Source organism: Apus apus, chromosome 3 (genome assembly GCF_020740795.1).
Source record: "Apus apus isolate bApuApu2 chromosome 3, bApuApu2.pri.cur, whole genome shotgun sequence".
NCBI lineage: Eukaryota > Metazoa > Chordata > Aves > Apodiformes > Apodidae > Apus > Apus apus.
This window is the reverse complement of record NC_067284.1, coordinates 70,023,689-70,038,587: the sequence shown is the minus strand read 5'-3', so window position 1 is coordinate 70,038,587 and position 14,899 is coordinate 70,023,689. Positions and strand designations below refer to the sequence as shown.

Sequence of the window (14,899 nt, the reverse complement as noted above, 5' to 3'; positions counted from 1 at the left end):
AACTTGTTAATGAGACAATATATAGCACTGTTAGCTACTAATTCTAAAATGACATTCACAAAAGGATGACTCTGATACTGTCAGAAGCAAAAAGATCCTCATTACTCCTTCTTTATTGCTTTTACCATTGAGGGAAAAAGAATTAGTTCACAAGTATGCAGTTCTTGCACAAAAGTAAAAAAAAACTCCACATAATTTTTACAACTACATAATTGTCTTTGAAAAGGATAATTGGGAGCCTTGAGACAAGTTTCTCCTTTGGGACAAGGATGTAATTTTGCACACGGCTTGCTCTATTTCAGCAAGTTCTGAATTTTTTCCTCCTCTCCAAATACATTACAACTGAAGGCATTATCTTGGGTAAATGAAGGAAAACTTCATGCTCCCTTGTCTTAGGAAATCAAAAAATCTTGCCTTCCTCACAAAAAAACCCCACCTATTCCTCAAACTCTTCTTCAGTGAAACCAATAGTTACACTAATATAAAAATACCTTAGCATAATAGCTACTCTGCTACTGATTAAAGAAGGTTATCCATATCATCCTTAAATGGCCCTCCTAGGGTGCGTCTCACCCACATCACAGGCTTCAGGATCCCCAGAAGCAATATAACATACTTGAATTTGCTAGTGCTTAGTTTACATGTCTATATTAGTTGACTGTAAATAAGTATAACATGTGAAACTCTAGTCTCAAGCATAAAAGACATTGAACTCTTCTCCTAAACTTTCCTGGCTTACTATATTAGTTTTTGTCTCTGTTCACTACCCCATCTTCCAAGTAAACCCACAAATCTTCCAATGGCTTGCTCACACTCACAGATTCTCAAAGACTAATCTTTTCCTCAAAGAAAAAAAGGGCAAATAAGTCAGGTAAAAAATAATCTTCTCCTAATTCTTAGGTACTCAACAGAGGCAGGAGGTGGGATGATGAACACAGATGACAGAGCCAGGGACACTAAGCTGCAAACACTAGGTTTATATTTACAGAATCCTTGAGATTAAGAAGGTAGTTTTTCACTGAACCAGTTACACAAGTCTGCTCACCCACTCCTTTGGCATATCTAGGAGCCAAGCCTCCTTCCTTATAAATGCTCCAAGAGATTCTCCTATCTTTGATTCTGCCTTTCAAGTCCTTAGCTCCTTTCCCTCCTCTCTAACATGCAGAAAAATTGTATCCAGGGTACTATCAACAGATCTCTCTTCTTAACACCAAGCAGGAAGGAGGCCTTCTCACCAAGTGTACTTAAAAAACAAACTGTAACCTAACAGAAAACCTTCCGAAAGCCACTACATTCCATGGATAAGCCACTTACACAGTACTTTAAGAGACACAAATCAACTGCACTCTTGAGATCTAAAGCAGGTCTTTTTGGTTGTGTTTTTTTTTTTTGGTTGGTTGGTTTTTTTGCATCCATGTGTCCATAAATAAGAGCAAAAGATTTTGTTTCTGTTTTATTTGTATGAAAACCAATGGACTACAATGATCTTCTTTTCATTCAAAGGACCATCTGCTAAACAGGCAGCTCGTTAAACTTCAATTCCCTTGAAAGAATAACCAGGAACTCTCTATGCCATTGAGCATCCTAGATGTCAGACTCTACTAGCACTACCAGCAAAGTGAACAAACTGTCTTAATTCATTCCCTGGAAGTTGTATGTAAAATACAACAATAAAAGCATTCACCATGTTAGGAAAAAAAAAAAAAAAAAAAAAAAAAATTTTGAATTAATAAAACACTTAAAAATTATAAAGGAGGAGAAAATGGATCACGTGCAATGGAAGAATTAACATCTGTCTCTCACATTCATTTGACAAAAGGTGATTCTAACTAAACACAAGCTGTGGAGAAAACAGGCATTCAAGGGAACTAATGGGACCAAAAAAAGCCAATTTAAGGTTTCAAATAAAATCTCCAGTCAAAAGATAATTCAAATCATATAATGTCTTAGCATTAAAAAGTAAGTAACAGGAAAAGGTTCTCGCCTTAGTGTTTTTTTCAGAAAAGCAATTATGATTAAAGAAATGTTTTGAATACTGAGTCAAATACATGACAGAGAAAAACACTGAACAACACTAAGTGTTTTAGGCACTGTACTCTGGAGCTCTTTGCTGAACCCTCAGGGTCTCCATACACAAAATTTTTTAAATTGTAGACTGAATATCTGAATTGTCCTATTCCTCTTTTAGTTCTATCTAGACTTGAGAAAAATACTGAACAATTAAGCTTTCTAAGTTGTATGTCTTTGATTATTGAAGAGGACAGGAAAAGCTCTCATGTGATTTTCCTGCAAATGACTATTAGGAATGCCACTATGCAACAGCAACCATATATTAAAATAAAACTGATGACAAAGAATTAAAATTTCAGTTTTGTGTATCTTTGTGAATACTAATGAGTAATCTGCATTACTAATAAATATATTAAACAATATTTCTCAAGTTAAGCTCATTGTCTTAACATCTTCTATGCTACCTGCTAGCCTGCTGCTCTACTGATATAGAATGCTTTCCAAAAATCAGATGGAATATTAACAACTTCATTCTCTTGGATGTGCTCATTCTCTCTGGAGCTATTATTTTGGCAATTATTAGTTACTAAAATATATTGACAATATGTAATACAATTGGCTTTGGTGTGTTTTGTTTTTGTCGGTTTTTTTCACAAATACAAAAGCATCTTTATGTAAAGAGAGCTCAACAGCAGCAGAACTGAAGTGTAAAATCAAACTACTTCCAGGACTGTTGGAACAGTCTTTATGTTAATATAAAAAAACCAAAGCTCTTAGTTTTTAGATGTAAGGCACTTTGAGATCTTTTAGCAGGAGCTATAAAAATGTATTGGTATATTCACTATTTTTCATCAACCTTAATAAGAACTTCTAATAAGAGCACTATTTTACAGATAAAGAAATTCAAGTACAGAGAGAATACTTGATTTGTTTCTCATCACAATACATCAGTGTCATACCAAGGTCAGAACTGAGTACAAGCTCCAACTGTTCAACAGGAATCACTAGCAGGACTCTTCCTTTCTTCCTAGAAAACTATCATGAACAAAAACAGTTTTGCAAAGCAATGTGAGATGGAATGTTCAAGAGCCAAAGGCTAAGAAAGGTCCTTTAAAAAGTGCTACTATGAGAAGTGTAGCCATTAAGTGATCTCTACAAAGGGAAACTGAGATTGGAAAAAAAGGAAATTTTGACTACAGCTTTTGTAATCTCAAAAAAACTCAGTTCTACCTTTGATCTCTCAATCACTGAAACCCATATGTCTCAGACTTTGTTTTTGCAGATGACTCCTGTCTCATTCACAAATGCATTGATTTTGTTACTGAGGAAAAAAAAAAAAAATACATAGTGCATGGGCTTTATCACAGGCTGAAAAAAAACTGTGCATTTAGTCAGAAGCTCAGCACACCTACATGAAAGCAAGCTCTTTTAATAAACCAGAAGACAAGGCAAAGGCCTATAATAACAGGAATTCTTTTTCTTCCTCCCTAGGTGGTTGACTAGGTAAAAGCTGTTTGAGGAGTTGCAAGAGAATGACTTCAGACATAGTATTACATGATAGTACATGACCAGATGAAGAATTTAAACTTTAAAGAACTGTAAAAAATTGCATCATGCACTCAGAGCACCCTACTCAGCTTCAAGAAAATAACAGTGCATAAATCAATTAAACCCAGTGCTTGTACAGTTAGTACAGTGCCCCCTCCCCAGCTATCAAAACCTTGACCTAAATACTTATTTCAACTCCATTCTAGCTAAAGGGTATCTAAATTTTACAGATCCAGCTACAGGTGGCAATTTCTCATTCAGTCACATCATTTGGTTAGAAAACATCTCTATGCCACACCTTTAAGCTTTTTCACTCATTTTAATGAGCAGACTATTCTTGTCCCATCTCTGCAAGTTCATTTGCTTATATACGTCAATCATCTGTTGCAATAGTTCTTGCTGTCTTCCATTAATATCCTTTCTTCTCCCCATAAAGTGAGGCTTACCCTGCTGCATGAAGAAACATGTGAGGCCCTCACATCGACCCTACGGGTAATGGCTACAACCTAAGAGCTGGTGGTTGTTAACATTACAATAGACCTCTACTCGGCTTAGGAGGCCCCATAGGATCAAGAAGCTGAACGTGGCCAGTATTTTGATTTTGAAATTTTGATTCCTGTTACTATAAAACTTATCATAAACTTACACTGGAGTAACCAGTGACTGAACTTGAATTTCCATTCTATTCAAAACTCATATTTTATAATTTATTTTATAACAAACCAGGTAGAAGTCTTGAAGCATCAACATGTTTCGCTATATAAAACATTCCCCAAACATTCAGTTCATAAATATACAAATATTTTGTTTACATGTATCATATTTTTAAACAGAACACTGTGGTATTCCAGAATCAAAATATTTAAATTGATTTGACATTTAACTACATCTGCTGTATGAGCTGTACGAAGATTCAGGCGAGCAATCCTTCACTATATACTGCCCTCTGTAACTGCAACATATATCTCTTAAGATAACTTAGCTGTACAGATGCCAGATTGGTCAGAAAGAAAACATTGTGCCCAGAGAAAGCCAACCCATAAGAACACTAAGTTAGAAGACTTACAACCTGTGGGACAGAGGCATTCTGAAGATGCCTGTTGAATCAGCTAGAAGTTACATTTCTGTTTTCTCGCTACAAAACAGCAAGAAAATCTCAATAGAGAAAATGCAATGGACGATTTCATGGTACTTCTACTGACACTAACAAACCCCTAGTATGCTATAGTGGAAAAGCAGCAGACCATCAACACGTCCTTTATATCAAAATGCTGACAAAATGGAAATCTAAAACTCACAAAGGAAATAGAAAAATCTTATACACTTTTTCAGATCAAATGATGCCCACAGAAAACATCCTTCTAAAAAAATCTAAGCCAACTGAAAAAACTTACAAGGTTTATGTTTTAAACATCAAATGAAACAATGTATTTCCAGTAAATTGTTACCCTTCTTATCTTTCCCTGCCCTCTTCCTTAGAAAAGAAAAACAAAAAAAAATGTGCCAGAAAGCTTAGTGAAGCTCACTGGAAATTCTATGTTTCTATACATTTAATATGCAAGAAGTCAAAAACTATAATGACTGTGGGTACAGACTACCATAAAATAGGCTATGAACAATTCTGAAGTATACTCAACCATATTAGAAAAACATTTAAATAAATCATCCCCTTAGAACATAAGGAAGATGTATCTTCTTTCATTAAAAACCAAGCTAGTAATTCATCCTATGTACTCAAACCACCTGCACTTCTCTAGGACCACTGAAAGAATAGAACAAAACCCAAAAGTTGGCTGTTTCTCTTCACTAACAGTACTTGTTTGAGTAAAATTAGCAGATTTTTATGTTAAACAAATTGTATTTTTGTAAGCTTCTAATTACTCCATCCTATACCTGCACATAAAATATGGCATTAGGTAATGTCTTTAAAGAGATTCACCCTGACAAATTAGAGAATGGATATTTCTAAGCCCTGTCACTTTTAAAATATTGATTTTCAAAACTCAAGTATCATTTGTAATAAAAAGAATTGTTTAACAGCATATGGCAGGAAATTTACCAATTGTTGACATATTTAACACTTCAGTTATATACAAAACATGAGTGCAATATTTTGAAAATAACGGTTTTCTCAAACATCTCAGTTTTTTAGATTACATTTTTGTCTTCAGAATTATATTTTAACTCTAAAGTTATGGGAAAATAAATTTCAGTTGTAGACCAAATGGCAACTACCAAAAAAAGTAAAGTTTATTATGAAAATGGGACTTTTTTCCGTATTACATTACTTTTCTGAAAAACAAGAGATGATACTTAATGCTTTTTTACTGATATCTATGTTTAGCATAAAGAGACATAACAGCTATTGTACATCTCCAGTGATCTTCAGTCTCCAATGACACATTTCGTTCTTTACAGTAAACAATACACACTTATGTCTGGCTCAGAAAAAGTTAAATCAAATCCTCATGAAAGCTCTTAAGCTTAAATCGACTTATACCCAAGATTTACTCTTAACATAAAAAAAAGAAATATAACTGTACCTTCCAGATGAATAAAATATATACTTTTTTTTTTATTTTTTTCAAGTGGAGACTTTAAAACACAGAAGCAACTACTAGGAGTAGGGCCAGTATCACATAATGCTAAGCATCTACCTCAATATTAATTAATGTGTGATATAAATATGTATTTCACATGCCAAAGAAATGCAATTTTAAGTAGCTGCAGAAACTGAACAGGCTGTAATAAAAAGAAAAAATGCCCTATACAATCTACTTACTAGCATGCTTATCTGCAAGCATTATAAGGCTGTTGGAAATATCTCTTCGCCTGTAAAAACACACCACTTTTGCTTCCACATTTCCATTGGCAGTCTACAAAACAAAGATAAATTAAATCAGAAGGTACCCTTCTTCAGCCAAGTAACACAAATTAAATGCCCTCTGCCTGTTATTTTCCCCACATATTAGTAGTTCTCACATCATCAGTCAGGCTGAAAGAAACAGAATTACTAATATGAGTAAAAACTTCCTGATACAAGCCAGTATCAATTTCAGATGAGATAACAGTATTGATTTAGTATTGGTTATTTAGTCCTAAGAATCTATATGTTTAGAGCCACAATGCCAGTACCATGTTAACATAAGAATCCTTAGGAAATATTACAAGCTTGTGAACATTTATTCACAAACCAGTTTTACATAGAAACACGTTATTTCAAAGTACTTCGACACTTTTTTCAGAACTGTATTTAATGTAACATGGTTTATTTGAAAATTCACTGCAGCTTATAAAGTAAAAGTTACTTAGTTTACAGTTGTGTTCATGACTCATCACAGGATCATGCTCTTTTAGCCTGATAAAGAATCTACCTGTATTTGCAAAACAGTACCCTCTCGTTACGAAAAGTACAAAATTAGTTCACTACCTTAAGTTACTCATTTAAAACGCAAGATGTGGCACTGAAAAGTATCACATTTTAATTAGGTTTCTTAAAAAAAAAAAAAAAAAAAAAAAAAAAAAAGCTGTTATCTCAGGTAAAATTCTAACCAAAGCATTCCACTACATACTTGTTTAACATCTCTATATTTGCTCAATGCTTCTAACACATGAAAGCACATAATTCACAATGCAGATATCTGGACTGTATCATTCAAACTCTCTTCAAAAAAAAAAGAAAATCAATACATGACTCTGCCTCTACACCCACAAGCAAGATTAAATTATAGTAATGCAGTTTAAAGGTAACAGATATTATATTCAGGACATGATTGGTATCACTTCAGTTACTATAAACAAAAAAATATTATTCCCCAAGAAAAGTCCAAAAGAACTGGGCATGCACAAGTTTGTGGATGTTGTGTTGGACAGCACTAAAAGGTAACATGGTTGATGTCTGTTACGGAGTAACATTATGTTCTGGTAATAACATGAAAACTGCAGATCACCATTATTTTAATTTACTTTCTAACCACAGGAAAAAAAATAATCATTATTGGCATCACAATAAGCATTTTGATCATTAACTTTTGACATAATGTGTCATTAAGTTTTAATACCGCTTGGTATAACAGTAAAAATATGCTACACTAAAAAAAAAAAATCCCATGCCATTCTTAATAGTACATGAGCAAAGAAAAATAATCATGCTTTCCCCAAAATGACACTCTGAAAAGCCTCCACTCTTCCTAAAAATACACTCAGGATAAAGACAGAGCATACAGTCTCTATTCCTATCTAAAAGCCCATCCAACAAGCAGAGCAATAAACAGCCACAGAAGTCACATACTCTGTTATTTGATCACCACAAAGCCTCTCTTTACACATACACCCAAAAGCAGACACATTACATGATCATTATCATTCCAGAGAGATTCACAGTGTCATCACCACACAGAGAATTAAATTCATTAATTTCCTCAAATATCCACAGGATTTGTTGGGAAATTTTTACAGCAGAGTAGTCCTGTTCACCAGGAACAATCAACTGGGTGTTTCCTTAGATAACAGGGCAGTATTACACAGTATCACATAGCAAGATCTTACTAACTGAAACATATACAAACTCCATAGCCTATCTCAAGAAACCAAAAAGAAGTAAATCCCTATGGGATGGAAATAATTCTCAGTTTTTCAAAAGTGCACTGACTGTTGTCAAAGGTTAAGCAAGAGTCTTAGATACTTGTGTACCTTGTTAAGTTCTTCAATTCTCCTAATGAGATATGGATTGCTGGAAGAATTTTCAAAATAAACATAATCTGCAATGAAAAAAAGGAAAGATACTGAAACACACAAAAGAACCCACATAGAAGTATTAATACAAAAATTTTATTCTAAACATAGAAGCTGTTGAAAAGCTGATATTTCCTAGTAAATGTTAAGACAGTGAAGTACTTCTGTCCTGAGACTTCACATAGCGCATTTCTAAATTTCTGGTTATAACTGCACTACACGTGCTCTTAGAATCATGCTGAAATATAGTTACATGCCTTGTGTTGGACTTTCCAATTCAGTAATCCACACACGTAAAAAATCCTGAAATAAAAGCAGCAGTTTCTCACAATTGATTAGAGAAGATTAAGAATCAAGTGCTTTCATGTGTTTGTGTGTTATGGAAATGAGTATTTCTGTAAGATACACTACCTCACCTTTACTTTCAGGAGCTGTCATAGTACAGTTGTCCAAATGAGTAATGTACATTTTATGATACTTGCTTTTGTTGTCACCTCTGTTCAGTAACGTGCAGCAATAGTCAAGAGGTTAGCATCGAGTATATGGAAGCTTACTCGTATCCTGAAAGCTGTTCCCATGTAACATACAAAGAATTGACAGGAGGCATGTTTCTTTCAACAGTTTTCTCAAAAGTCGTTTATTTCAAACAAGAAGTAGCCATCAAATGCTAACCACTCTTTACATTTGATATTTTACTTCTGTGCTACGCACCTTGCAAAGTTCACTTTTTAAAAATGCAGGGGACCATAATGATGTATAAAACTCTTCTGCAATGCTCTGATGCTACATTGGAATGAAACACAGCTTCGAGTAGCCCATGTAACTCTAGAGAGAAAACATGATCTCTGGATATTGTTCACAATTGTTTATTAAGATTAAAACGAAAAAAATGGAGAATTGATGACCTAAGAAGCAAACCCTACCCAGATTTCAACAGCGTGGCTCACAGGATTACTTTCATGAGTAAAGGCTGATGGGATTACACTCTAAATGCCCTAGTGAAGGAGTATGCAGATGGACGATTTGTGGATGTACCACCCCATCTCAAAACAGAGGCAGAAAGATTCAAACAAACCACTGTCACCCCTCACCTCCTTCCATCTTCCCTCTCACCCCAGGCTGCTGAAGAGGAAACAAGCCATTTCTGAGCACTAAGTACTGAAAGCCTAACCGGAGCGGTGCACCTGAGCCACAGCGCTCGGCACACAGCTGCCTTCGCTCCGTCTGGGGGCGGCCGAAAGTTACCAGCGGCTATTTCGACAGGCTGGGGGTGGGAAGAGAAACGTTTGCTCTTTTTTTACCGCCGCAGAGCCCCTGCCTCGCCCAGTGCAGGGTACTCCTGAAGGGGAAGCTGGCAGAAATCCCCCGGGTTACACAGGCGAATTTATTATTTATCCCCAGGAGATGAAGGAAGGCGCGGAGAACCTCCGCCGCGACGGGAGGGCGCGGGGGCCGGGCAGCAGCACGGAGGGAAGGGCCGCCGGGCGCACCCCCGGGCCGGCCTCGCCTGCCCGCGCCGCCCGGGCCCGCCAGGCCGCAGCGGCGGCAGGGCCGGGCCGCGGCCAGCCCCCCGGGCCGGGGGCTCAGGGCCTCGGTAAGCCGCCCCTCGCTCCCCCCGCAGGCGGTCTCGCCTGGCCGCGGTGCACTCGCCGGGCGGGCGGTGGGGCCGGCCGGGCGTCCCCCTCGGCCCTCCCCGAGAAAAGAGGCGAGGCGCCGAGGGAGGCCATGCCCGAGCCGCGCCGCGGTGAGGGGGCAGGAAGCCGGCGGCGCCGCTCCCCCCCTTCCCCGCGGAAGGCGGCGCTGCCCTTCTCCTCCGCGGCGGTGGGGGCCGGCCTCCCACCCGGCGCACGGGGCTGGCGGGGGAGGAACCTGCGTCCTCCGCCCCGCGGAGGGCCCGGCAGCCCCTTTAGCTGCAACCGGCTGCCGCCGCCTGCCCGGGCCTGGCCGCCCTGCCCGGGGCCACGGCGCTAGCCACGGCGGGAGAAGGAAGGCGGCCGGTGCGCCCTTTCTCCCTCCGGCGCGTCGCGCACAGCCCGCGGCTCGGCGGAGCCCCCCGGCCGGGCCCGGTCCCGGGCCCCGCTGCCAGGCGCAGGGCCCCTCCGCGCCCGGCAGGCGCTGCCGCGTCCCCACATACCTCCCACTCGGTACATGTTGGCCGCCATGTCTGCGCTCTGCGCCCTCCTCCTCCTCCTCCTCCCGCCGCCCCTGCCGGGCCGGGCAAGGAGGGAGCGGCTCCCGCGGCCCCCCCGCCCCGCGCTCGCCCCCAGCCGACGCCACCCCTCCCCGCCCGGGCCCGGGACGCGGCGCTGCGCCTCAGCGGGGCCGGCGCCGCCGCCTCCTGCTCCGCAGCCGCCCGGCGGGGAAGGGGTTAAACAACCACCCCCCGCCGCCGCTTCCCTCCCTTCGTCCCTCCCCGCCGCGCACCGGCCCCGGGGCGGGTCGCAGGCCCGGCCGCAGGTGGGGCGGCCCGGGCTGGGGCCCCGCAGGAGCTGCGGGGACGCGGCTGTCCCGGCCCCGCCGTGCTTTACCGCTGGGCTTCCTGCCCCAAAGCCCGCCACGCTTCGCGGGCTTTGTCCCAACACTCAGGAGCCCCCACGCTGCCTGGAAGAAGCGGGTGACTGTTTCTTCCGTCTCCTCTCCGGACCCCTCTGCGTGGGTTTGTGGGGTTTTTTTGGCGGTTGCCTCTCCTCCGGCGCCGCTTTGTCCCCTGCAGCCGAGGGACCTCTTACCCCTGGGAAACTCCTAGCAATAACTCAGAAAGTTTCTCACACCTGCCGGAGGTGGTTTGGGCTGGTCCTTTGTTCGCCTGGGCAGCGGGGTGCGGGCTCCGGGGCACCAGCCCGCCGCCGCCGCCGAGGGGTACCGGGGTCTCCGCCGTTCGCAGCGGGCAGCTTTGCTCGCAACAGGCAGCGGGAAGCTTCTACGGGAAGCAAGAATAAATCTTTCGGCTCGTCTCGGAGTCAGGAAGCGTGGAAGGAGACGCTTACAAATCATCTGACGAGAGGGATGCTTCAGAAACATCAATATTGATGTAACACGCAGCCATTTCCCCGCGTTTGTACAAAGTTCACACCATCACAAAGCGTCAGGACGCTTTACAAAGAGATTGAACCTGCTGGGGAATGCTTCCTTGGGAGAGAAGTGCTTTTTATCATTTTCTTGCAAGGAAGGTGGTGACTTAGCATTTGAGCATTGCCAAGCTAACATTTCTCTTCAGCCTGAACTTCAGGGAAACGGTGTTAATTAGGAGGATGAGCTTCCCTGGTGTTTCAGATGGTCGTATGCTCTGTTCCCTTTCCTCCTTTAAGTGAAACTGGGAGTATTAGGTTTAGTACTTTCAGGGCACTTTTTGATTTCCTCAGTGGCTACTTTGTGTCAAACAAGCAACTAAGTACCAAATTCCTGAGATATGGGAAGTAGTCATAGGATACAGTGATTTAGTCTTCTTTACTAAACAGCAGCACATTCATGGATTGAAAGGAAAATTCAGAAATCTTCCTCCGTTTTGTCTCCTGACAAGAACATCTGTGGGAGCTGGAAAACGTCTGCAGAAAGTCCTTGGGAAGTAGCAGCTCTATCCAGCTGTTTATTTTTAGAAACACAGTAACACTACTTTACCAGAGACCTGAATACAAATAGCTAGAAGTTAAGTGGGGTGTTTTTACTCTTGTAGTTGGTAAATGGAACACATTAAGCTTTCAAGGCAAGAGAACAGGTAATACGAATTGTTGGGTTGTTGCAGTCATTATCAATTAAACAAAATGCCTCCAAGCTGTTTTCATCAGCTTAAATCTGCACTGCTTCATTAGAGGAACTTCCCAGACTTTAAAGCTTACAAATATACTTTCATCCAGCAAAGAGTGGATTTTGATAGAAACAGACTCTCACTTCCATCATCTGAAAGCGCGACCTGTGGAAAAGGAAGATAACTCCAAGATACAGAATTAATCTCTCAAAAACATGAGAGAGCAGGCCAGGAAAACCCATGGTCCCAGCCTGCCACTTCAGGTTGACAGCCTGAAAATAGCAAGAAAAAAACCCTTCTTTACACTTGCCTGACTAAGACATGCATCACAGACCAGGTAAATAAAGCATGATGTATATATACCCTAGTACTGAATCCCTGGGCCTTGTTATTCACACCAACACAGACTGTATAACCACAGACAGCACAACCTGATACTGTATAGTGTCATGCTGCTGTATTTGACTAGTTTGAAGTCACTGCTGCAAGCTGAGGAAGGCAGTGGGCACAGCTAGCTGTGGCTGGGTACCAAGTAGCAGGACTGGCAGTACATTTTACTTTGTTGTCATGTATACAAAAGCCTGGATAGTTTAGTTTCTGGGCTATCTCAGTGCATGGAATGGGGAAAAATTAAAGCTATGTAAACATTGTCATTTTTTCTAGATCCAATATAATGGAAAGCACTTGTTTCAACCACAGCATTGTTGTGGAAAAAAATTCAGATAAGAGCTTTGTCTAACCTGGTAGATTAACTCTATTAAACTACAGACTGAGATTAGCTGTGTTGTTCAAAAGAAACCACATTTCTGTGGCAACTTCAAGTTGCAAAACAGATTCTTCCTGTTAGATTACCTGAGAACTTCACAACATTTTTGTTGTTCCACCCCAAGCATCCCATCGTTAATCTTCATATTCCTCAAAAAATAGCCAAGAAGAAAATAATAGATTGTAAAGGAAAATTTTAAAACACAGACCAGTTCCCAGGTCCAGGCACACCAACTGTCCCCAGGGTAAGCTACCTCAGCAGTACTGAAGGAAATGGAGAAGAGGTGCTGAGAGCAGGACTGCCTGGGAACCTTTCACTGTATTACCAACGCAGTTTCTATTGACTTCTCCAGGCCACACCCCCATCATTGGCTTTTTCACTTTAGCATCATCAGAAGAATTTAAATCTTGTGTATTAAATACCCATTAAGTTGACTGTGCAATTTTCTTGCATTTAAAAACATTATTAAATACATTTTTTTCATTAGAGAAAATGCGAGAAGTTTCACCTTTTCTTCAGATTTAAGTCTTCTTTCTCATGTTTGGAAATGATTAGACAAAGGGAATGGGAAACTGCTGTCAGATAGTTTTATTCCTGATTTTCGTTTTTAACTCCCTATAGTTTTTTAGAGACCAAAACCTGTGTTCAGCCACTGGCAGAGCTCTGGCTGTTTGCATTCATTTGGAGGTTTTAGGACAAACCTCAAGGATTCTTGCATCTGACACCAAAACTCCTCACCACTCCTCTTTTTCCACTGTCACAGAACCAAGAGGAAGGTTTCAAAAAGCTCTGACAACCTTGTCACCCTAAAAAGTGACAGAGTAAGGTAACTTCCCTTGCAGTTGTCCTGCAATGTCCTGTTTTGTATCCAGATAACTTAAATTTCAAAGGTTTCAGCCTAGGATCTCATCTAGGTAATAAAACCTGAATCTAACAAAAAACAAACCAAAACAAAGCAAAAACCAAAAGCAAAAAAACCCCGCCCCCCCCCCCCAAAAAAAAAAAAAAGTAAATAAAAATCAATCAGAACAAACCAACCAACCAAATAAAAAAGCCACGCACAAAAAAAAAAAAAACCACAACAAAATACACACACACAAAAAAACAAAACACAACCCCAAAACCTCATGAATTTGCTGACAAAAAAAACCAGTACTGAAGAAAAATCTTCGTAAGTTATTTGCTTAAGGATTAAACTGACAGTTCAGAGGTCCAAAGTAATATATAATGACAGAGGTGTGTTTAAGAATGGAATACTTCAGGATCTTGTAAGTAGAAACATCTTCTTGAAATCAACAAAAGCATTGGAGAAGCGAGTTGCTTGCACTTTCAACTTTCTCATCCTTGGATCATACCGACAGGATTTGCCTAACTCATAGTGGCTGAGCCTAGAGTTTCTTTTTGACCTGGGTAATCTGTAAGCACAGGGAACATTCAGCAGTTCAAGTTTATGAGTTGACACTAAGGAAGCACACCTCCCTTGCTAGTAAAACTTTGCTGCAATGAATAAGCAGGCTGCATGCAGGTAACACATGCAAAGTGTTTTAAAAACAAACAAACAAACAACCTACAAACAAAAACGACTTCACAAATGATCATTTCTTATCAGCCTAAACTCCTGCTTACACTGCAAGTAGTTCACCACCACAGAGGGCTTTGGTAGTTCATGAATTTATCCTGCACTCAAAAATACTATACGCAGTCTGTAAAAAGTTGCTTTCATCTAGTGGGAACAAACATGCCAGCTTGTACAGCTGCACGTGGAACAGACTGGCTTACAGGCAGCTAAAAGTACATGCACTTTGCATTGGTAGGAAAAAAAAAAAAAAACAACACCATAGCTTGCAAAACCTCATTCATTAATTTGTAGCAGAAACAGAATTCATATTGCTGGCACTTAAGTAGTCACCAAACATTTTTCCATATCAATACTCATACTCATGAAAAATTAGGTAACTTTTATTTTATAACAGGCATCATATAAGATTTTTACATTTTTAATTACAGGAATATGAAATTCAATGTTAATTATTGTAAGCAGTAGAAAAATTTAGCTGCCTCTACTGAAATAAAAGCTAGGTGCAACCTATAATAAA

General features: G+C 40.3%; 1 protein-coding gene across 5 annotated transcripts in view; it reads right to left on the bottom strand.

The window, feature by feature from the left end:
• Positions 1–10,516, bottom strand: part of MTA3 (metastasis associated 1 family member 3) — a 136,307-nt gene extending 125,791 nt beyond the window's left edge. For 4 of the 5 annotated variants that reach the window (XM_051615932.1, XM_051615937.1, XM_051615933.1 and 1 more), the window contains exons 1-3: positions 10,427–10,516; positions 8,251–8,318; positions 6,341–6,434 (exon numbers count right to left, since the gene is read on the bottom strand). In XM_051615932.1, coding sequence (XP_051471892.1) covers positions 6,341–6,434; positions 8,251–8,318; positions 10,427–10,454 — 190 coding nt within the window. In that variant the 5' untranslated portion in view covers positions 10,455–10,516. Of the gene's footprint in view, positions 1–6,340; positions 6,435–8,250; positions 8,319–9,003; positions 9,759–10,426 lie in introns of those variants that run through there. The other variant, XM_051615934.1, reaches the window with a different exon arrangement.
• Positions 10,517–14,899: the final 4,383 nt, after the last annotated feature.